The 23771-nt window shown below is 36.6% G+C and overlaps 4 protein-coding genes across 12 annotated transcripts; 2 read left to right on the top strand and 2 right to left on the bottom strand.

The window, feature by feature from the left end:
- Positions 1-447: 447 nt before the first annotated feature.
- LOC111312893 (Tetratricopeptide repeat (TPR)-like superfamily protein) lies at positions 448-7820 on the top strand. Of its 5 annotated transcripts, XM_022913597.2 has the most exons (14): positions 448-537; positions 634-756; positions 861-918; positions 1050-1243; positions 1381-1488; positions 1792-1974; positions 2215-2697; positions 2940-3035; positions 3137-3310; positions 4045-4272; positions 4358-4501; positions 4608-4796; positions 5534-5653; positions 6446-7820. In XM_022913597.2, the coding sequence occupies exons 2-14, from the start codon at positions 688-690 to the stop codon at positions 6857-6859; spliced, it is 2460 nt and encodes an 819-aa protein (XP_022769332.2). In that variant the 5' UTR covers positions 448-537; positions 634-687; the 3' UTR covers positions 6860-7820. The 5 variants fall into 5 exon arrangements, with proteins under 5 accessions (XP_022769332.2, XP_089597386.1, XP_089597379.1 ...); XM_089741260.1 differs by lacking the exon at positions 4608-4796 and having other exon boundaries at positions 6446-7417; XM_089741253.1 differs by lacking the exon at positions 5534-5653 and having other exon boundaries at positions 6446-6997.
- On the bottom strand, positions 7284-10324 carry LOC111312898 (uncharacterized). Of its 3 annotated transcripts, none has more exons than XM_022913608.2 (7): positions 9928-10324; positions 9745-9846; positions 9555-9635; positions 9311-9442; positions 8463-8681; positions 7967-8059; positions 7284-7741 (listed from the first exon to the last, which is right to left on the bottom strand). In XM_022913608.2, the coding sequence occupies exons 1-7, from the start codon at positions 10141-10143 to the stop codon at positions 7580-7582; spliced, it is 1005 nt and encodes a 334-aa protein (XP_022769343.1). In that variant the 5' UTR covers positions 10144-10324; the 3' UTR covers positions 7284-7579. The 3 variants fall into 3 exon arrangements, with proteins under 3 accessions (XP_022769343.1, XP_022769344.1, XP_022769345.1); XM_022913609.2 differs by having other exon boundaries at positions 9745-9843; positions 9928-10272; XM_022913610.2 differs by having other exon boundaries at positions 9745-9834; positions 9928-10272.
- Positions 10325-10920: 596 nt separating this feature from the next.
- On the top strand, positions 10921-16623 carry LOC111312894 (O-fucosyltransferase 16-like). 2 transcript variants are annotated; one of them, XM_022913599.2, is made up of 11 exons: positions 10921-10965; positions 11145-11348; positions 11457-11513; positions 11634-11724; positions 11948-12024; positions 12552-12640; positions 12774-12957; positions 13839-14023; positions 14455-14557; positions 14986-15317; positions 15399-16623. In XM_022913599.2, the coding sequence occupies exons 2-11, from the start codon at positions 11181-11183 to the stop codon at positions 15856-15858; spliced, it is 1746 nt and encodes a 581-aa protein (XP_022769334.2). In that variant the 5' UTR covers positions 10921-10965; positions 11145-11180; the 3' UTR covers positions 15859-16623. The 2 variants fall into 2 exon arrangements, with proteins under 2 accessions (XP_022769334.2, XP_022769333.2); XM_022913598.2 differs by having other exon boundaries at positions 10921-10983.
- Positions 16624-18140: 1517 nt separating this feature from the next.
- On the bottom strand, positions 18141-23383 carry LOC111312896 (protein EARLY STARVATION 1, chloroplastic-like). Of its 2 annotated transcripts, XM_022913601.2 has the most exons (11): positions 22615-23383; positions 22117-22208; positions 21780-21973; positions 20873-20912; positions 20582-20663; positions 20355-20432; positions 20117-20242; positions 19724-19845; positions 18840-18879; positions 18576-18650; positions 18141-18435 (listed from the first exon to the last, which is right to left on the bottom strand). In XM_022913601.2, the coding sequence occupies exons 1-11, from the start codon at positions 22893-22895 to the stop codon at positions 18273-18275; spliced, it is 1293 nt and encodes a 430-aa protein (XP_022769336.2). In that variant the 5' UTR covers positions 22896-23383; the 3' UTR covers positions 18141-18272. The 2 variants fall into 2 exon arrangements, with proteins under 2 accessions (XP_022769336.2, XP_022769338.2); XM_022913603.2 differs by lacking the exon at positions 18840-18879 and having other exon boundaries at positions 18294-18435.
- Between the last annotated feature and the right edge of the window lie 388 nt (positions 23384-23771).

The raw sequence follows: 23771 nt of genomic DNA, 5'->3' as shown, positions 1-23771 counted from the left end.
ATATGATTTTTAATATATTTAAATAGATTTAGATAAATAATTATTTTTATTTTATAAAAATTTAATATATATATAATTTACAAATTTTATATAATTTGATTTAATTTTTTTTGTTTTTCACTTTGTGATAAGAATTTGATCTAAATATAATATATATTTAATATTCAAATTTAATTTAAATCAATAAAAAATAAATCCAAATCAAAACAAATACTATAATGTCAAATCTATTTTCGATTTTTTTAACCTTTCCGAAATTGAATCGGTTTTAATCGTAAGTCTTTGGTCTCGTTTGGGCCAAGGTCAGAAGGTTTCGGGCCCTAGACCTGGACTACATTGTTACTCGCTTTCTTCTTGAGGTCTATTGGGCCCAATCTTTACTCAACGCCGACCGGACCTACATCGGGCGCTGGGGTTAAGATCCGCTGAGTGCGCGCGTGTAACCTTGACTGCAAATGCAATTTAGCAAAATTGGTACTCGGTACGTAGGTTCGAAAGTAGTAGAAGGAGCGATTGATGAGGTTCGATTGAACGCGGGTAATTATTTTTACTGCTTAATCGAATATTACTAATTTTTCGAAAACTTTTTGGAGTAAATAGCTCATTTTTCGTCAAAATGCTTAAACCCTGAAGGAAAAACCCGATTGTAAAGCTGAATTCTTCATCCAACGAAGTAACTGAAAAGGAATGAATAGAGTGAGGACTCCTTTGCGCTCAATCGCAGACACCTTATGTAAATCGAAATCACGAGAACATGTACGTCTTTTATTTTCTTTGAAGAATCAGATGTTTCTATTTGCCAATATGTTCTTTTTTATTCTAAATTCTGGAAGTTTTGTTTTTAATTAATGCTGTTTCAGGGGCGAAGAAATGTGATCGGAAGATTGGGGATATGTAGAACTCTTGCAAATATGAATGGTTCGTTACAACTAACTCTTCAATTCCTTTTAAATCTTTGTTTATTGAACTGAAGGAATTGATATGAGCGGCGTTTATAGATTTATATATGTTTTTTGAATAAAAGTTAAAGAGTAAGTTTTTGAATGCAGGTCGTGTGTTTTTGGGATATGGAGAAGAGTCAATAACAAAGTCCTTGCAAATTCAAATTGTTAATGCGCTTCGCTCGGGTGAGAGAAGCCGAGCTTCTAGCCTGCTTGTAGATCTTGGTAATGGACACCAGTCATTAAATGCTGCTGATTTCGTTTACATTCTTAACTACTGTGCAAGGTCACCTGATCCTTTGGTAAGCTGCTTTTGGACACGGATAATGTGAATATGAATCACAGTTGACAAACTGGAAAAGGAAGAAAGAAAAAAAAAAAAAACTATGAAAAGTTATACTTGGCAGTAACAGTTGGCATTTTTCTATTTCCTGTACAGTTTGTTATGGAAACATGGAGATTGATGGAGGAAAAGGAGATTGGCTTGAATAACAAAAGCTGTTTGCTTATGGTGCGAGCTCTCTGTAAAGGAGGTTACTTGGACGAGGTATACATTATATAGACTAGTGTTAGTGAGATGTGTTTTTTAAATTATTAAGCACCGATTTTTCAAAATGTATTACCTCAGTGTATCATTGGGTGTTGAGTCATTTGACTTAACCCTTTTTCTCATGTGATTGTGAACTATCTTTTTGTTATTGCTGCATGGTTAGGTGCATTTTCTAATCATTAATGTTATTATCGTTGTCACAGATCACATTAAAATGTTGGTAGACTGATGCTTGTGCATTTCCTCTTCCTCAATTTCTATCACAAGTTTTCTCATTTCTTGATGTTGTATTTCCATCAGGCATGCAATTTGATTAAACTTCTTGGCGAGAATCGTGGCATTTATCCTCATCTTGCAGTATATAACTGCTTTCTAGGAGCCTGTGCTAAAATGCAAAGTGTAATTCCTGCCAATCAATGTTTAGATTTGATGGAGCGTCGAAAGGTCGGGAAAAATGAAATTACCTATTCTGTGCTTCTCGAGGTGTGTAAAAACAGTGTTGATCTTGATTTTTCTTATAGTAGGTTTATATTACAAGTTTCGTCTTTTCCCATTCACTGCTTGCCACTACGAAAACAATAACATTAAAATAAATGGTTAGTTATCTTAAAGTTTGTTTTATCATTCATCTATTTGTTGTATTGCCATTTTGATAGACAAATTCATCAAATTGGTAATCTTCTCTGGTTGTTTCTGTCATTTTCTTATCCTTTATTCTTTCAGCTTGCAGTTTGGTGGCAAAATCTATCTGCAGTCCATGAAATTTGGAAGGACTATACCAAAAACTACAGTCTAAATATAATTTTTCTTCAAAAGTTTATCTGGTCCTTTACAAGATTGAAGGATTTAAAATCTGCATGTGAAACATTGCAACATATGGTGGCTTTAGCCGTTAGTGGGAAGCTTTTTGTTAGTAGGACTCATCAAGGAAGGTATTCTTCAAGATTAGACATCCCCATACCATCCAAAGGTGAATTAGGTTCACAACAAGTGAAATTGGGAGAGAATGAGCTGTCTCTTGATTTGAAATTTGGCACTGATGCCTCCAACATAGAGAAATGGCAGTCTGTGAGTGCTACGGTTGGTATGCTGAATAATTATAAGAGCTTGCCTGTTATGAAAGTCCTGAGGTGGTCTTTCAGTGATGTACTACTTGCTTGTGCACAAGCTGGAGATTATGGACTAGCAGAAGAATTGATGGTGCTGGTAGGACAACTTTTTTTCTACCCTGAACTTCTGGTTTTTCTGTGCAATAGTCATAGTATCTGATTTGAAGACTATAATTCTAGGGTAAAGACTTTCATTCTGAAATTCTCTTATGGGGAGATAAATTTCATATCAAAAGTAACTTGAGGAAACTTTTGTGCTCTTATTTATCTCTCTTAATAGTAAAATCATTCTGCTACATCATTTTGATATTTTCTTCATTGATCTTTATGTTTTTCTAGATGCAAAATCTTGGATTGCAGCCATCAAGCCATGCATATGATGGCTTTGTGAGAGCTGTTGTTCCAACAAGAGGATTTAGTGTTGGCATGAAAATGGTAGATTGTAATTTTTTTAATTGCATAAACTAATTATGTTTAGTGATGTTTCTTTTCCCCTTGTACCAATAAATTTTCCATTTGCACTTAATTCTCTGCAGTTAGAAGTAATGAAAGAGAGAAATGTGAAGCCTCGTGCTTCAACTCTTGCAACTATAACAGTACAATGTAGTAAAGCATTAGAACTTGACTTAGCTGAGGGTCTGCTGGATCAAGTTTGTGAATGCCCCTATCCATATCCTTATAACGCTTTTCTTGGTGCATGTGATATTATGGTAAGTGAACCTCATACTGCATTGCTTGTTTTCTCCTTTTCTTGTTCAGTTGTTTTTGTTATTGATTATACATCTGTGAGTGCATGATAAAGCAAGTTTGTGCTCTTAAGACTGGAAAGAAACAGTAGTTATTATTCCACTGTAGTTCAAAGAAAATTGAATATTGTTAGTGTAGTTAATCAATAAGTTTTTTTTTTGGAATCAGTCAGTTTTCATATATTGGCATATTATAATTTTGCTATTTTAAAAGCCACACCTCTTATGTGTTAAATGCTTCAGCAACCTTTCCCCAAGTTATGCTCCTGTTGATCTTATTTGGAGCAAAGTTGTTTATTTGGCTCTGGTTATCCTGCAGTAAACGATAAAAACAGTACAGACAGCAACAAGGATGGAACTTGGAAAATAAACCATTAAGTTTTAGATTTCATAAACCTTTTAGTTCTTAATGAGATAAACAGGTTCTTGTTTGTCTAAAAGTCTATATAGAGTGTACAAGGGTTAAGTCGCCTTACGCATCTTTTGTTGCATATATTTTGCATCTAATCTTATTTGAGCAGCAGCATAAAAAAGTCACATGACATTCTCTTGGCTTTTGATAAATACTAAGCATCTGATTGTTTTGCATGGTAACAATTAGAGAAGAGATATAGAAAAAGACACAAAAACTAAAGCAAACATCGAATGAGCATAATTTATCTCCATTGATGCAAATTCATGTTGCATTATTTTTGCAGGATCTGCCAGAGCGAGCTGTTCGGATATTGACTAAAATGAGACAAATAAAGCTTCAGCCGGATATCAAGACATATGAGCTACTATTTTCATTGTTTGGTAATGTGAATGCTCCCTATGAAGAAGGCAATATATTGTCACAAGTTGACTCAATAAAAAGGATAAATGCTATAGAAATGGATATGGCTAAAAATGGTGTTCAACATAGTCATTTATCAATGAAGAAGTTGGTAAACTTCCTGGCCATGTATTTTCTTTGTTGCACCTGGACCATGACCAATCTTATATACGAGTTACTTGCCTGGAATTTTTCAGCTAAAAGCCCTTGGAGCTGAGGGGATGACTAGAGAACTGCTTCAATATTTACATGTTGCTGAGAACCTTTTCTGCCATACCAATACTTATTTGGGAGTACCCATCTATAATATAGTTCTGCATTCACTTGTTAGGGCTAATGAAGTGAGTGCTTCTAACACTGTAGTTTACTTTTTGCAATTACTGTTTCATTAGTTGTGGGTTTATATTTAGAGTTTGCATCCAAATCATATCTTCCCTCTATGTGCAGAGTCACATGGCGATACAAATTTTTAAAAATATGAAATCATGTGGTTTCCAACTAACTGCTGCAACATACAGTATAATGATTGATTACTGTAGCACAATAAGATGTTTCAAATCTGCTTGTGCACTAGTTTCCATGATGATACGTGATGGGTTTTATCCAGACACACTGACATATACTGCTCTAATAAAGGTATTCTTGTTTTATCTCTAGTCCTTTTCTGTCAAATTCATTTCTGTGGCAATTGCCATCATTGTATGCACATTGCAGAGAAATAGGAATTTGTAAGAATTTATTCCAAATTCACAAAATATCTCTAATTCACTTTTGCTTGCTATTATCCTGACCTTATCTCCCAAACCTGTTTTATTAATTTTTAAGTATTCAAACCTTCAAGAAAAGAAGGGATTTAAAAATTATAAGTTCTTTTTTTTATTTGGCCGCAAAAAGAAAAAAAAATTATAAGTTCTATCTGATATATAATGGGAAATGTTCTTCTGTATATGCAAAAATAGTTGTAGAACTTGGCTTCATAGTGCTTTGGTGCATTTTCATATTTCCCTTTTAATTTTCAGAATCCTATCCTAAAATATGCAATTTTAGTCTAATAGTCTTTACTAATAAGTTTGTCTTTAGCTGTCCTGCATATTTTAACCTTAGAACTGAAACTGATGCTTTCTTGAAGATGAGAAAACAATAATTATTTGCTTTTTTAACACCCGAAACTCTCATCTTGCTATATACTTTTAGTATGTACAACAGAGCAAAGGATTGTCCCGTCTGAGATTATATCCATCTAAAGCTAAACATTATATTTGCATCTCGAATATAAATACCTCTTTGTGGGTAGCAGAGGGAAGCAATAAGGTAGCGCATGTTATATAGTTGGTAGCAATTCAGTGTCTGACACTTGAGTTCATTTTATGAAGATCTTGCTGGATTGTGAAAATTTCGATGAAGCATTAAATCTTCTGGATCGGCCAAGTTTAGAAGGGTATCAACTCGATGTATTATTGTATAATACCATCCTTAAAAAAGCAAGTGAAAAGGTATCCTTCCGGTTTCACTCTGTCTGTCTGCACATATGGCATTACACTTTTGTGCAAATGCATGTTATTAGAAAAGTAACATATGTAAAGTTTTGCTTCTGAATTTACTTTTCTCTCTATTATCTGTTTGTGCATGTTTCCTTCAGCATTTGGACGATTGAGAAAAAGGGATTCTACATCTTTTTCTTTAGGGTGCCCTAGTAAATATCAGAAACTCTAAAGAAGCTCCTGCCTTTCTTTGATTGGGTCATGTCTTGGTGTTCTTGTGGGACTTTACAGGTTCTGTCCCCCTAGATGCCATAGACAAATGCATTTTATGAGTGAAAACTCAAGATATGAGTTCCTGTGTTGTCAAAGTTACTGCAACCCAGAGTTGTCTGCTGGCTTCTGTTGGATGTCCCGACACACTCTGGGTACTAACACCAAGGAAATTGTTTATGCTTAGCATGCAGGCATCAGTAGATGTCACTGCATCCCAAAGAAGTACTGAAATTCCTTATTGAAGGAATTTTCTGTTTTTGGCCAGAATTTCTTTAAAGAATTGAGAACATGCCGTTATTGCCATCAGAAGGTGAAAGGTGCCTTAAGATTGTGTTGAAAGTGTCAAAGTTTACTCTGTGTCTAGGATTCCTTTATTAAAATTTCCTTCTTTATATGTGATAATATCAACTATGTGCAGAGAATACAGTTGGTAAATATAGTTACTCTTGAACATTGTTAGTCATGTTATGGGCTTTTATTGATGTATAAGTTATCAACATTGGTTCTGGATTTTTTACCGATGAATGTCAGGGAAGGATCGACATAATTGAATTTATTGTTGAGCGGATGCAACAAGACAAAGTCCGGCCTGACCCATCAACCTGCCATCTTGTATTTTCTACATATGTTGATCGCGGTTTTCACAATACTGCCATGGAAGCATTGCAGGTTTTGAGTATGTGGATGATCTCCGATGAAGACAGCACACTGGAAGAAAAGAAGAGAGAATTTGAGGATGATTTTGTACTTTCTGAGGGCTTGGAAGCTGAGTCAAGGATACTCAGGGTTTTTAAGGATCATGATGAACATCTTGCTGCAGCACTTTTGAATTTAAGATGGTGTGCTATACTTGGGTTTCCGATCTCTTGGTCAACTAATCAAAGTCAATGGGCTAGAAGACTGACAACTAATTATGATTCAACCAGGGCTGTCTTATGGGCGTAGCCAGCTAAAATGCCTTTTAGTCGGATTCAATTTTTTTAAGCATTAATTGTCCAAGAGTTTTATGATACGGGCTTTGCAGATTAGAAAGGTGTCCCAGCTCGGTAGGACATGCAAAAAGGCCGTAATGAGAAGACCACTATAAATATCAAACCGGTTGGCAGTTTGCTTGCTCGAGTTGAAGTCTGCATAAACGAAAAGAAGATGCTAAGAAAGATTCTTCACACTGTGCAACCATGTTTGGGGGGCAGGCTACGAGGCCCCAGTTACTAGCAATCAGTGGAGGAAGCAGAAGACCCTGCAAGGTAATGGATAACATTGATTGCTGGCAAATCGTAAAGACCATTAACGGGTGTTAAATAACGTCTCCAATGGCGGCTGTGAAAAAGGAAAAGGGGAATGACCTTAGCGATTGACAACCAGACAGTAATCAGTAAGGAATTTGATATTTTAACTTATTGTAACAGATCGGCATTAAAACCGTTGGAAGAACCATTTGCATCAGTGTTTGACGAAAACCTCAACTTAGCTGTATTTAAAAGTTGGAATTCCTTTTGAAAAGGCCTGTTTCATCAATAGATTTAGGCTATTATAAGAAGCCAACCATTCATGGCATGCCAGCGCTTAATCACCCTGGATTAACCCTCTGCTTGTCAACTTAATAGAGCATATTAATGTGTTCAAACTTCGCCATTGCTTTTAATTGAAATCATCCATCAGCAACTAAATGTTTTCTCCTGGAGGCAACCCGGCAAGCTTTGGAGGAGTGCCAAGTACTCTATCCATGTCAAAACGGACTTCAATGTTCCGAATGCTGTATCCAACCACCATCAGCCAATAAATTAGCTTGGCAAGTTCTGGTGCACTAGTCTCGGTTACACTTGCCTGTAAAACATGGAAATCAAAGTTCAAGGATGACTCTTTCAAATGTCAAATGAAATTATAGTATTTTATGTGTTCCACATTATGGTGCATTTATCCCCTGAATCACAAAGTCGAATTCTCATTCTCCAAGAAGAAGACAAACCAACTGATTTCTTCATATGAATGAACACTTTAACCATAATGCCAGAAGTATATTAAACAAAGTAAAACTAATATAAAGCTAACCTTCATTTGTTCAGCATCCGAAACAGCTAAAAGACGCTTAATGAATGTGTTCATTGCAAACACCACATCCTCTCCAGCACTACTTGTCAACTCCTACAAAACACGTAATCGTGAGTCCCTGCAGTTATAATTCATTAGAAGCAACTAGCAATAATAATTCAGTCATGAGGAGGCTATCCTTCCTTTTACAGTAATTCTAGTGAGAGGGAATTTATTCGGTTTGGCTCTGTTGAAAGAAACCAGAATGAAGTCATTGAAAGAAACTTCTAGAGTTAATTCTCCCCTCAGTGTACACTTTTCCCCGAGTATTTTTAACTGTAGGACACTTTCAAGTTTCAAACAAGTTAAGATTTATGCAGTGAACAATGTAATACAACAAGTATTCATTAACTTCTCCTCATAATCATGTAATACAAGAAAAACTCCAAAATCAGCTGTCAACTAACCAAAGCAATCAGATTATAAAGAAAAAACTAATGTAAATAGCTTTAGTTACCTTCAGATTTTGTGGCTCAAGAGACTTGAGATATTCTAATAGCTCATTTTGTCCATTTGCAGATTTTCTACCAACTTGACGATTTAGTTCCTCAATCTCTGCTTCAAGTAACTCAATGTACTTTGTAGCATCTATTTTCTCCGGGCCAGAAACATTATTCCACCTAATAACTTCACCAGATACATTCTTTTGTGTACCAGGTGCATAATCTGGAACATCCTGAAAAGATGAAGCCCTTTATTGATGTAGATGCAGTTGTCATTAAACAGGAGTTTAGTCAACATGGTGATCACTAATTACAGAGCAGTGTGCAGGACATCAAAGAACTTCAGTAATTGACACCAAATGTTTTAAACGGAAAAAAGAAAGTCTAGCATCGTTGATTACTTTGACAAAGCTATACATCTAGTGGCCCTCAGATTAACTTACACTAGCATCAAACCGGACAAAATAACTCTCTAGGGAGCAAATCACAGCAGAGTAATAAGATTCAATGCTGGCCAAAAAAAAAAACAAGATAAGATTCAATGACTTAGAGACAAGGGATATTAGTTCCCATTGGTAAGTTCTGTTTAGACACCAATGACATGCAGTTACATCATCAATACGAAAAACACCAAACAATCAAATTCTGTTCCCTTTCTCATCTCTATCAATGTGAGATTTCTCCCCATCAGAACAGGCTCCATTATACATGGTTCTAGAATAAACCACCGTGGAGCAGCTGTGACTGTGAGAGCCACTACTTATTGGGAACGGATGAGTAGCAAAGCAATTGCAGCAGCCTCTCCAGACAACAATTACCATCTTGGTTTCTTTCAAGAGGAAAATGGGGAAAAAAGGCTTACCTTTTCTTCCTGTACCTCAGGAAGAGCAGCCTGCTCTAAACTTTGTTGCAATTCCAATCGGTATTGTGCATTCCTAAACATATATCCAGTCATCATAACACTGTACATGAGTTGTGCAAGATTTTCAGCAACCTAGAGAAAATCAAAGAAAACCCAATGATTGTCTCAACCCACAAGAAGAGTAGAGTTCAATAACACTAAAAACAAATAATCAAAATCAAAACGAAGAGCATAATATACTTACTGTGGTGACTGTCACCGCAAAAAATTGCGGGGGCAGTGTTCCAATCATATTTGTAACCGTTTGTCGCATTGCCTCAACAACCTCAAAAAAGAAAAAGGAAAGTACCCTTTCAATTTTCAATCTCATTTCATTTTCAGGGCCTAAGAAATTAGCATCCAGAGGAAACAGGGAAAAAAAAGAAAAACGAAACCTGTTGCGGTGCCCGTTTCACGAACAACTCCATGAACTCGGGCTGCACATTTTTCACATACTCCAACAGAATATCTCTCCTGGTTTTAGGCTGTTGATTCTTCTTTATAAAAAAGGAGACTTAAAAAACACTTGCGTAAAACATCCAGACAAGGAAAACACATGAGAGAGAGAGAGAGAATACCAGGGTGCCATTAAGAGGCCTGGAATCACCGTTGGACTTAGAAGAATCATTGCTTTTTGAAGAATCGTAAGCTTCAATTCTCAAACCCAATCTTCTCTTGCTTTTAATTTTTCTTGGGAAACGAACTGAAGGAAGACATTTTCTAGGCTTACACGATGAGAGGATCGTCGAAGATTGCAATACAAAGGAAGAGAGTTTCACTGTCAAGGAATTCATCTCACCTCCAGGCCTCCGGCTTATTTAAAGTTTGATTATTTTTTCTTTACAGTGCAGACATTAACTAACCTGTCTGAAGTAAAGAAAAAGTGGAAGTGGTAGGCTTTCTAGTGCGAGAGTTCCCAGAGGCGAGGGTTTGTTGCTTGGTTGTTTGGGTTCCACCCGAAGAGTGTGCAGTAGCGCGTAGAGGATAACATATCCAGATTATCAATCGCTAATGCTACTAATAGGAAGAAGAAAGTAGGAATAAGAAAGGGTCAGGATTTCTCTATTGCTTTAAACTTCATCATGATTTGTAAATGAGTCAAACGACCGTTGACTGTTTATTGGCGGCTTATGAGATTGTTTTAGGAGAAAGACGAAACAACAAATCATGGGCAGCCCAATTAGCCCAAATGTCTGAATATATAGAGCAGCTTTTAAAAATTCTCCTTTCTTAGACTTATATAAACCCACAATCCAATGAGCCCAAAAGCCCAGAAACTATTGGACCGCAATAATTGGTCAACAAGAAATTTCCGGCTTGTTTTTTCCTTGCTTGGTAATAAATCAACAAGAAGCTGTCTCGGCTTGATTGGCCTGGCCCCTTATTATTGCCACTTAACGGATTACCATCCCGATTAACGAGACGATAACATTCACCTGCCTTCTAACCCCCAAACAAAGTGCTCCTATTTCGAAAGAATCCCATTGTTTTTTTTTTTCTCTTTTATGGTAACGGTGGTTTTGGAAAAATTACTCATAAATAAAACAAGAAAAATCTTAGCAAAAAAAATTGAAGCTGAGGAAAGCCAGCTCACCAGCACACTCTCTCCCACCAGGGTATCCTTTCGTCTTGAGGTGGTTTTTGTTATTTCATTTTTTGCTTCTTCATTGAATCTCATGTTGCAACCACTCCTGTCCTTGTCCGCCTAATTGCATACCCTCAGGGAAACTAAACTAATACTTATTATTAATTAATTAGACTCAACCACTGTTTCTTTCTCTCTCAACACTTTCAGTTTTTGCTTGGGAAGAGAGTGGAAAGCATCGGTGCCATGGCCTTGCCACGGCGGCGCAACCTTTACTACCACCGCCTTCGGTTTCTGGTTATGGTTATATCCGCCATCTCCGGTGCTCTTCTAGTCCTCTTCGCTATCCTTACCTTTCTCGCTCCTTCTCCTAACGAATCGGAACATTTTCATCTCCGCCACCACCAGACCTCCGTATTTTTTTTCTCTCCCTCTCTCTCTTTATGATTTTTTTTTCAATTGGTGTTGAATTTATGTGTGATTTTGTTTACGTATAATTTAATCTTTTTTTTCCTTGTCTAGTTTAACGCAGTCGTTGATGATCCGGTTACCAATGGAGATTCTGTTTTTCGTATTCCAGTTAGGGTTCCTTCTTTACTTGTATTATTCTTTATAATTTTAATATCATTATGCGATTTGTTTCAGGTTTCATTGGATCCTAACCGTTGATTAATTTGTGATATTGTTTCTGAAAATCAGAGTAGTGGAGGAAAATTAGATCGTGATATATGGAGTTCAAGAAATGCTAAATTCTTTTATGGATGCAGTAATGCCACCGCCAAATTTGCTAGTGTGTATCATCATTTTTTTTCCCCTTCCAATTTGATTGATTAATTGTACATTTTCATGTTGAAACTTTAGGTTCCGTGAAAATGGGTTTGGGAAACCTCAAATCTAGTTATAATGACGAAAGGTTTAGATGGTTTAGGTTTTTTAAACTGCTTCCGACAATTATAAAATTGCACAAATCCCTAATGCGGTCAAAAAGCATTAATGGATTGATTGTATTACAGAAGCTGAAGCTGTTAGGCATCCCAATCGGTACCTGGCTATTGCCACGAGCGGAGGCTTGAACCAACAAAGAACTGGGGTAACTCTACTTCCCACTACAGTTATTTTGTCTGCTGGAATGATTTTTTATGTAGTATCCTCCAGCCTTGATTTGTGTTGGATTTCATAATTACTATGAGAAAATGCAAGCCTGCAAGTAAGATTTATGTTTTCTCTTGCTAAGTATTTACAGTGGCAGAGCTCAAGAATACATGCTCTTGATTATTTTCTTGATTGGTCAGTGTGCAGTTATGTACTAGTTTATTTGCCATTGCAAGTGAGCATATAAATATGGAATGAATATAATGAAGTCGCTGCTTGAATGATTGGCAATATATGGTATTTAAAGAGAATATAGTGTGATGGGCTGAGATTCAATCAAAAACTATAACAATCACAGGGTATGTTTTCTGCCGATTCGAGCTGAAGGAAATGTTGATGATCTACTGCCATGCTTAAAGCTAACCGAATTACCATCCATGTCTCATGACCACAATGTTCAGATCATTGTTTATCACTATATTGATGACTTTTTGTGGTCAAGCTTATTATCAATGCATTTGGCAGATTACAGATGCTGTTGTTGCTGCTCGAATTCTGAATGCTACTCTTGTTGTTCCAAAACTGGACCAAAAATCCTTTTGGAAGGACTCCAGGTTTGTAATGGAATGAAAGATTTTTGCCATTTGAATTCTTAATTTTGTTTAGCCATCCATATTTAAATAGAGAAAATCTGCATGAATTGAGTTGTCAAGATATTGTGTGACAATTTCTACTTTTGTTGTCCAGCAACTTCTCAGAGATCTTTGACATTGATTGGTTCATATCATTTTTGTCAAAAGATGTTAAAATCGTAAAGCAGCTGCCTAAAAGAAAAGGGAAGACTTGGACTCCATACACCATGCGTGTTCCACGGAGGTGTAGTGAAAGATGTTACCAAAATCGTGTATTGCCGGTTCTTTTGAAAAGGCATGTAAGTTCCTTATTCTCAAAATTTTTCATGGTCAATTTTATGTGTAGCCCTTAACCGGTCACTGGCCACTTTTGGATTATTTTATTTACTTGTGCTTTTCCTGTGTTTATAATAGCTGCCCCTTTTCTTTCCATCCTATTCTTATCCTCATGGAGAAAAGTTGACATCAAATATGTTACTGAAATCTAAGCATACTAATAAACAGAGGTTGTTTTGGTGGTTCCCTGGATCTGGATAGAACTTTGATAAATTATTAAATAGCAGTCCATCTTTCATTATTAAATAGCAGTCCATCTTTCAATATGTCAGATTAGATTTATAAATAACAATTTAGTTGTTTCTGTTTTCCTCCAGTCAATATCAAGATCTGACTAATTTGAGAGTAATTAAAAATAATGGTAGCAAAAAAAGAATGGTAGCTGAAAAGTTTACAGATCACCCATGTATTGAAACCTTTGCACTCATAATAGCAAACCTTTCCTTAACGGGAATACCTATGGTGGCATATAAAACTTGAGCTTTGGGCCAGTCAAAAGAGAGAGGTGGAGAATGTGTAGATCCTTTATTCTAGAACAAGTCTCGTTATTATTGGAAACATAAAGTGTATAGGGAACTAACATACAGAACTTTTATATTGCTAATAAGATTATTGGAAAAATTTTTAAGTTTGAACGCATCCCCTCAGTATTTTGTGTTCTTCCTGGATTTTGTATTGGATGGCTTCTATATTTCTGTTGGCATTTATTTCATCTTGAGTCACAACCTGTTCTTATTTCAACCATGGCTAATGTTAAAATGAAGGTGAGTGATATTGCTATTGTCCTTTAAAACTATCTATTGTCTGTCGGTTTCACTAATGGCACTGGTATTGTTATTTGAAGAATGCAGTTCAGCTAAACAAGTTTGATTACAGACTTGCAAACAAATTGGATACTGATTTGCAGAAGTTAAGATGCAGAGTTAACTACCATGCTCTGAAGTTCGCTGACCCTATTTTAGAAATGGGAAAATTGCTTGTTCATCGAATGAGGATGAGGAGCAAGCATTATATTGCATTGCACTTGAGGCATGTATCTTTTTCTTTGGTCCTGTATATCTATAATGCTTATTGGCTATTGCATACTTATGTCAAGAGCTGTGTGCACAGGCACACCTGGACTTTATATACCTTAAGGTTCGAAACTGCTTAACCTGCATGCATGATACAGACATAAGAATGTATTTATGTAACTATGCACAGCCCGCCAATTCCTTTACACTCGGTAAATGGCAGCATGACCGTTTGAGTGGAAGATCAACTATCTGATGTTACAACGAAATGCGTTTCCGTCTTGCATGTTTCCAAAGATAGGCTTTCACCAAATTCATCATGATAGATATGTGCATATACAGCACAGCAGTAAATCAATGCATCATTATATCCAAGCAATAGCTTTTCCTTTCAATAATAAAAGACAGGTATGAGATTATTGATGCTGCCAAACATTTTTGTGACAGGTTTGAACCTGATATGCTTGCATTCTCAGGATGTGATTATGGTGGAGGTGAAAAGGAAAGGAATGAACTAGGTGCGATACGAAAGAGGTGGAAGACTTTACATGTAAGGCTCAAATGTCATACTTTCATAATTTTCTGCATCCTGATTCTTTTTTTTTTTTACAGGCACAGAACTTGCAATTTGGAGAGTAAATTTGTTTTCCACTGTTATGATTGCCCAACATTATTTTTCAGTTTATAAATATCATTGACTCCCACCATAGAAAAGGAAAAAAAAAAACACGTGCAGTTTTTTCCATTTGCATGATGTGGAAACATTATAGAAGGCTGAAGTACAGTCGGGTGAATATTTTATAAAGAACAGGAGAGGGTAAAAGAGATGCATAGGAAACTCTTAAGTGACTGCTATTTTGAGTACAGAAACTGCAGTCCTTTAATTTTCTCCAATTTGTATTAAATTGACTCCCATCATTCAGCTCCGACCACAGATCTAATGCATATGCTGTATGGCATCTGTTCACTGGTTTGCAGAAAAACAATCCTGATAAGCAAAGGAGGCAAGGAAAATGCCCACTTACCCCAGAGGAAGTTGGTCTGATGCTGAGAGCTCTAGGATATGGCAGTGAGGTTCATATCTATGTGGCATCTGGTGAAGTGTATGGAGGGGAGGAAACTTTGAGACCCCTAAAAGCACTCTTCCCAAACTTCTATTCAAAAGATACCATTGCCACAAAGGAAGAATTAGAGCCATTTTCCTCATTCTCTTCTCGAATGGCTGCACTTGACTTTATTGTTTGCAATGAGAGTGATGTGTTTGTCACCAACAACAATGGTAACATGGCTAGAATGTTAGCTGGAAGAAGGTAAACAAGTCCTGCTTTCAATCCTTTCATTCCATAACTATAACTGCTGGCTAACTTTTTCCCTTGTTTGTGTTATTGCAGGAAATATTTTGGACATAAACCCACTATTCGACCAAATGCTAAAAAACTATATAGGTTGTTCTTGAGCAGAAGCAACATGACATGGGAAGAATTTGCCTCTAGAGTTCGTACTTTTCAGAGAGGCTTTATGGGGGAGCCAAAGGAGGTCAGGCCAGGGAGGGGTGAGTTTCATGAGAATCCATCCACCTGTATATGTGAAGATTCAGAGGCAAGGGAAAAGGCGAAGGCAGATTCAAGACACAGGAAACATGGGAAATTGGATGATTCATCAAGAAAAGATGTTATGTTAAGTCATGATCAGAATGATTACGTTTATAATGATGAGCCAGAATGGCCTGATCTGGATGATGGTGAGGATCAAAGTGGGCCTCAAGAGAAGCGCCTTTATAATGTAACTGGTTTGGATTATGATGCAGTCATCTCTGATGAACCTGAGTTGGAAGTGATGCTTTCAGACTGAATAGAATGAGTTGGATGAACCTCACAAATTCATTCTTGACATTACTTGCCCTCTCCTTCGCTCCATTAAGGCATTCGTAGTTTTATTGGTGATAGTCATCCTGTCTATTAAACCCCTGAAATTCTCAACAGTTGTTTTTTGCTTGAGTTTTAGATCCAGGATCATTCAACTTCTAATGAGGCTTATGATGGACGGCATGGAACGTATTCCTGTTCAGATGATGTTGCAGAACAAGGTTCCAAAGTATAAACATATGAATTATGGAAGAGAGGCATTTGTTTTTCCAAAGGTTTAACTGAACTGACCACAATTTCCACTGATTTTGAGTTGGCAAGAAGAAATTGATCTTGAGCCTCAACATAATTTACCTAGGCAGGTTCAAGTGATTTGTTTTTCTTTTCTTCTTCCATATTTATTTTTCCGGTTTTGGGTTTTTTGTTTATTTATCTTATAGAGATCATCCATTTAGTGCTTTAGGTCCATTATTTAGTTGAGCAAAGCTGATGTAAATATCATCTTAGTTCTGTATGTAGTAGAGTACATTATGAGCCAACTGATATAAGAAGGGGGGCGACGGCTGTAACCGAATTCATAGGTTGCTTTTGTCTATTTTCTGTGCGTGTCGGGAAGGCCCACAATCGTGAACTGCTGCTTCGTTATTGGTTGGGTAACCATTTTATTTCTTGACTTATTAATTATTATTTAAACATGTATTTTATTATTAATTTATCATACAAATTATGCATTTTATTATTTATTTAACAATATTTTAGTGTATAAACAATATAAACAAATATTGTTTTTTGAGATTATCGTTCGGCTCATTTCCATTAGTTGAAATACATTGTTAGGGACAAATACAGGTTGAGTGTCACAATTTGGGGCATTAAAGTTTGGGCCCAATACTCGTTAGTAACAACTTTGTAAGAATTAATTATTGGGCTAAGGCGATAGGCTGTTTGGGATCCTAGTTGGGCTAAGGAGATGTACAGTTTGGGCTCCTAGTTTGGATATGGGGATATGCAAATTAGGCTTTTGTAGGCCCCACAACCCAAAAGCTAGATAGCCCAACTTTACAGTCACAATTTGGGGTCCAATTACGACCCAGGGCCCAATTGAGTGAAACTTTTAAACAGAAGCCCTACTACGAGGCCAATTTATTTACAAAGAAGCCCAAATATTAGTCCAAAATTGTGCCCAAGCTAACTTAGAAGGGCTTAACTTTTTACCAAATGGCACTAGTTTGGGCCCAAATACAAGAGGCAACCCAAAAACCTAACCGCGGCCAACTTTAAGTCCCATAGGGGTAAAATTATGTCCTCAGGCCCAAACTTAGATGCAACGTTAAAACTTAGGCCCAACCAAGGGATCAACTTCGCCACAATGAAGCCCAAACATGGGCCTAAAATTAAGCTCACTTTTAGACACAGACCCAACTATGGCCCAATTTTTTACAATTAAGCCCAGGTGACCCAAAATTGCTTAAGTTTCCACCAAACATGGACCCATTAATGAACTAGTTAGGGCCCCAATATGAGGCTACCCAAAAAGCTAGCTTTGCCCAAATTTTAACTAAGTCACAATTTTGGGTCCAATTATGACCAAAGGTCCAAGTTTAGATGAAACTTTGAAACTTAGGCCCAACTTTGTTATCATGAAGCTTAATCTTGGGCGCAGAATTAAACCCACGTTGACCCAGATGGGCTTAAGTTTCCACTAAATATTGACCCATTAATGCACTAGTTGGGCCAAAAAACATGAGGCACAAATTGACAAACGTTCTCTTAAAAGTTCTCTAGAGCGATTATCGACATACTAAGGCCTAGATCGAGCCCAACTTTGACCCAAACGATGCCCAAATATAATTTCAGTGAATGTCTTTATGGGCTTCTATTGAACCCGAATCGTAGGTATCATGGGCCTATGTTGGGTCAATGGCCCATGGATATCTATGTGCCCATGATACTAATTATAGATATCCATGGACTTCAATGTACCCCCCAATGTCCAAGGCCCGTAGTCGACCCATGTGGTTGAAGTCCTGAATAACAGATTCCGTAAAATTCTTGGAAGCCCAATATTGTTAAATATACACGTGGCACCTTCGCTTACACTGACACCAGCCAATATTTTTTGTCAAATCCAACCTAATTTTCCTTAACATACTTTATTACAACCCCTTAACAAAGCAACATTTTTAAGATGATTACTCTTTGAATGTAAAATATATCCCTCCGGCATTTTAAAAAAAAAAGATTTATCTCGGCACAATCGCCACGCACTGAAAAGAACGAATAAATCGAACAGCAGTAATGCAAAATGTTCCGTTACACAAATTCCAACCAATATATGATTAAGATAAATTGATTTAAACCACCTACAACAAAAAATGGGGACAAAAAGATACGGTCTCCTCATTGTGAGCTGGGAGGAACGTCAGGTTCATCATCATCTTGACGTTGTGAGGACCCAAAATCAAGGTTTGGGCAAACACCAGGCGGCCTCTCCCGAGGTTGGATCGTTAGCAACTGGCTTGAGTCGCCCACCACATCCGCCCATCCATAATGAGGTTCAGCCCTTCCATAAAAGTTCAAAACATGTCACTTATATGTCGCAAATTACTTGATAATCTTACACTTAAACTTTTATTCTCACATTTACACACAGCATCTGCCATTTACAACTGTTCTAACTAAGCAAAAAGCAAATGCTCTTACTCGTAATACGTCTCCTCATCAACAACTATATCCCAGCTTTCACCACTTGTGCTCTTCCCATATTTGTGTACTTTCCTGTTTAGGAGACGAAAGGAATTAGCCTCTCTAGTGTACAATGGCATCAGATGGAAATACATGATAAAATGTGCGGTCCCATTATTAATCAGGAAGCAGTTCAGTATAAGAAAATGTGAAGTAAAAACGTGGAAATTATAGCTAAAATGAATAAGAGTTTGTTGAAGGGTTTCAAAAACTGTTCCATACCCATTCCCGAAATGCTCCTCACCCCATGTTCTTGACCAACCTATGATGAGACCAAGAAAATTTTAGTTACAAAAATAAGATAAATTGGACGAGCAACATTAAAAGCAAATGTCTCAAAGATTTGACTATAGTGGAACCTTAGGCAACATATACCTTAGGTCACATCTATCCGGAGTCCCCAAAAAGAGTTCATACAGCTACAAATCCTTTATTGGGATTTGGGAATGATAATGATGACCAATGAAGCCTAGCTTCTAAGTAGCTGTGATAAGAGTAATAAATTCTACAGAACATTGTCAATGCTGCGAAAGGGAACAATATTCAACTAACCAGCCTTTACTTCCCACTAATCAGACAAAAGGACAGCCTTAGATGTTAAATACCAACACAAAAATTTCAGGTTTCTCTATCCGAGGATGAACATTGGTTACATCGGAAAACTAAATTGTCTTCACAAAATTCCTTGGCACAAAATTTATAAACTAATCCATTGTAATTGTGTCTTTTACTTTTGTTGTTGAAAGTTTCGATTCAGATGACTTAAGGAATGTTCAACAACATTCCATTGTGCAAACTGACAAGATCTTTCACAGTTCTCTGCCCCACACCTGTTCTGGTTGTGCTAAGTGCAAAAGTTTAGAGAAATACACTAATTTTTGCTCAAGGAGTAGGAAACAAGCGTACACCAAGGTATGAGCCAATAAGGATAATCGATATGATTACTTGTCCAAGGTACCAACAAAATGAAAAACATGAACACTGATTGCTGCCAAACAGGATATTAATCTGACAGAATGATTATCATGTACAACCAAATTTGAAAGCAATCAACATTGTGAAAAATTATGCATCACATGCAGATGGAATGAAATGACTATACATACGTTCGCTACTTGGAGATACATGCCATGTCTCCCCTTGACGTGCACCTATGCCAGCAAAGAACTTCTCTTCCCACTTATCTCCCCATTTAGTTCCCAATTCCGTCTCAGCCCATTTATCTGTCCTGCATATTATCAAAGAAGAAATTTTAATATAACCATAGGAAAGTGCATGAGGTGAGAAGGCCTGACCAAATAGGAAAATATGAAGATAAAAAAGCCTATCATATCTCAATCTTTCTGGATAAAACAAGGCATGATATGGTTTCTGTCATATTACCATCTGAAGATAGCAAATTGTTGCAAAAGATTAAAAACTCAAACCACTAATGGTACAAAATCCAGTAGTCTACTGGTACACTAAGTGGTGGTGCATAAAGGCTAATAGAAAATTACCATTTAAGAACAGATCCACCTCCATCATAATGCTCTCCCCACTTCTCCCACCATGACTGTTCATTCAGTCTACCATACTTATGTGCCCCTTTTTCTGTCCAGCCTTTAGCATCATAGTTCTCCCACCTACCAAAATAAGTTTATCATCAATATAAAGTAGATATTTTGCCATTGCTCAGCAAACATAATGTGAATGAAATATAATATCATGAATATCATCCATTGGAATATAACTCACCATTTCTCATACCAACCAGCATTTTCAGTGCCTGATTTTGCTTGCTTCTGAGCACTCCTCTCTATCCTTGCTAAATTACTGCAGTTTTAAAAATGTTTTGATGATTGTATCGATTAAAAATTGCATGCATGGTAAACTAGAAATATCCTATTCGTCTCTATATGATAATTCATGGATATAAAGTTAAAGTGTTTCCTGATAAAGGTGAATGATGTAGAAATAAAGACCTCCATTCATCTTGATGAAGCACTTCTTTCCATGTTTCCCACCATGAGTCTCCTTCAGCATTTCTTCCTGATTTCTCAACACCTATGATATATAAACTCTACTAAATGTTAGGAAATTACTATAGCTGGAATCTGTGGACCAATATTTCTCAGGCATTTGATAACAAGACAAATGGGCAAATTTATGCTTGGATGATTTTATAGTCAAATAGTATAATATGCAAGAAATAAAATTTGAAATCACCACAATTAGTTCACAGAATTAAGCAAAGAAGAGGTACGTAAAAGTACCTAGCTCTTTGTATCCACTCCAGTCACTTTTCTCCCACCACTGTCAAGGAGATCAATAAATCCAATTAAATGCATCCACCTGGGATGATACTTAATGGGGTTATAAAAACAATGTTAAGTAACAAAATTTAGAAATATTGTAACAGTTTGTTAATAGTTTTGAGATGCCATTCTCAAAATCTTTGAGCAAATAATCTTTTCTTCCTCAATTTACCTACCATTAACTCCTATTGGGAGCTTAGATCTCTCAAACTTCACTCCCCTTAATCTTTATCAGTTACATAAGCTCAGAGAAAGGATTATTCACTATCCCAAAACCTTGGCACGACACTCCCAAAATAACCAATAAGAAAGAGAGAGGGCATTCCAAAAGTTGGCTGATCAATCTATCTTTGTTCAAAGCACTTAAGAATATGTCTAACAGAATTTCAGTTATTTCTTTTATATTATAATAATAACAAACATATACTTTAAATAATGCCACTGAATTTATTGACCAATTTGAATACAGAAATAAATGTTATGTAAGGATAACAATCTGCAAGCTGGCAAAGTAACAAATTTCTCATTCAACATGCAGAACTTTGAGATTTTATGGCCTCTTAGAAATCTCTTCCAGGCCAAAACAGACAGAAGTTTCTCCCAAGAATGAGCTCTTCAAACGCTTGATTTGTAGGGCTTCTTTTTTTTTTTTTTTTGTTGACAATATTTGAACGTTTAAGATGGGCATTGTTCATGATATTCCCATATTTTCTAGAACAACCATGGTGGCAAACAAGTACGTGTACGGCTTAAGCTACGGTCACAGACAATCATATTGAAAGAACAAAGGAATTGCTTCTGAATTGCCACTTCAAGATCAACAAAACACACATCCAAATGTCATGTAATAAAAATAGTTTTGTACCGTTTCCTTCCATTCAGAGGAACCATCATGGGATTTACCACCCATCCTCGTCCATCTACACCGGTATCCATTTTCACCAAGGTCCTCCCCACTTTCCCGATACCACATACTGCCATCTTCATTTGTACCAGACTCATTAACATTCTCATTTAACAAGCTAATGTCCCAGTCCTTCTCATTTGCAATACCAGTGTCTACAACGAAGAAGCCAGTTAAAAACAGTATCCTTTACTAGTCATGATAATCTAAATGCCATTACAAATCCTAAAGATAGAAATACAAGCACAGCGAAACTTTCATAACCAAATTCTACAGTTTAATGAGCATTGCTTGTTACCTCTTTTTGGTGGAGTATCACGAGGCTGAGGACCAGAATTTCTGGAAGTGCACCGAGGGTAGAACTTTTCTTGTTTGGAAGGAAATCGAGATCTGAAACATTCATAACATGAAATCAACATTACATTACATTACAAGCTTTGGTAGTGAACACAACATTTTAAGTTCTTGCATCAAAATTCAACCAAAAAAAAAGAAATTACTAGCAACAGGCTTTGAGACGTAAAATTCACAATAAAAAGGAACAAGCAGATTAACTTCAGAGATTGAAATCAAAAAATTTCAACATCCTGTTCTCAAAATGAAATACCTAACTTAGCAAGTTACTTATAATGTTGTCTCGTTATAACTAAAAAAGAAACAAAGAAAGATATAAATAACAAATTCAGAATACCATTATTCACTTTAACGAACAATATGGGTATAGATATAGGATATGCATACACAATTCCTAGACAGATTTATAAAAACGGAGCAGAAGGCTCAAAATGTGACGTACTGAGCCGAAGTAAACGGCATTGCAGGAGAGGCCTGGACTCGCACCCTGTGAGGGCTTTTCTTGGAGTCGAACCGCCAGTCCTCCGTCTTCTCATTGCTCTTGCCTGAGCCGCTGGCTCTCCGGATCTGTACCACCGAGTCGGAGCAGCAGCAACTGACTCGACTCAACATAGTGAGTCGATCACACAGAATTCTTTTACTCGGTGCCAATCCATGGTAGACATGGAGCGTGAAGAGCTTGAACTCGAGCTGAGTCGCGAAACCTCCGGAACTCGCCGCCATCGATTAAGAAAATGCCATCAACAAGTTAAAAAAAAAAAAAAAACCCTAGAGGAATAAGAGCAAATTTTAGAAAAGGAGATAATGACGAGCGTGTTTGGGGGGAGTGGGAGAGGTTAAGTGCTATGTGAAGGGGGATTTTAGGAAACAGAATTAGAGAGGAAGGGGAGGCCAATGAGAATGATGGAGAGATTTTCGGGAGAATCTATGCGTTGGGAAGACATTTTGACGGTGAGAGGACTTTAAACAGAACGTAGTGTGTGACAAGACAGGAGAGAGAGCGTGAGATCAGATCGGTTGTGGCTCTGCAGCCCTGAGAGTGGCAATGCGAATCCGGGGATTTAATCGTACACGTAAGCCGTCTCTTTCTTCTTTTTCTTGATTTTGTGATTTTTAAAGGGACTTTTTTCAGGAACAGAAAAAGAAATAATATTAAAGAAAATTAGAAAGAAAATCTCAAAATAATATTGATAAAAGCAAATTACAACCTCTTTTGAGGCAAATATCATTTTGATTTTTAAATTTTTAAAATTAATTTGTTGATCTTTGGCGAGCATCGTTATAAATTAATTCTTTTTTTTATTTGAACGGTCATTCTTTACATTACATATCAATTAACGGCACATATTTGACGCACTTTATTAAGCTGATTATTAATTTATTATTATACTTAATAATTAGAGAATTACCTTTATAGTTTATGAATAAAATGATATTTACATAAAAATTTACAATGATTTGCTGAATAATCCGTTGCTATTAGATACTATATAGTAACATCTAATTATCTACGAATCTGAACTCTCGAAGAGGAGCATTTGTTGACACAAAAAATTAAAAAGTCCTCAACAAACGCCAACATCTTTTATCTTTAACATC

The sequence above is a fragment of the Durio zibethinus genome, chromosome 1, assembly GCF_047325235.1.
Source record: "Durio zibethinus cultivar Kanyao isolate XHJ-2024 chromosome 1, ASM4732523v1, whole genome shotgun sequence".
Lineage (NCBI taxonomy): Eukaryota > Viridiplantae > Streptophyta > Magnoliopsida > Malvales > Malvaceae > Durio > Durio zibethinus.
This window is presented reverse-complemented; position numbering and strand designations above follow the sequence as displayed.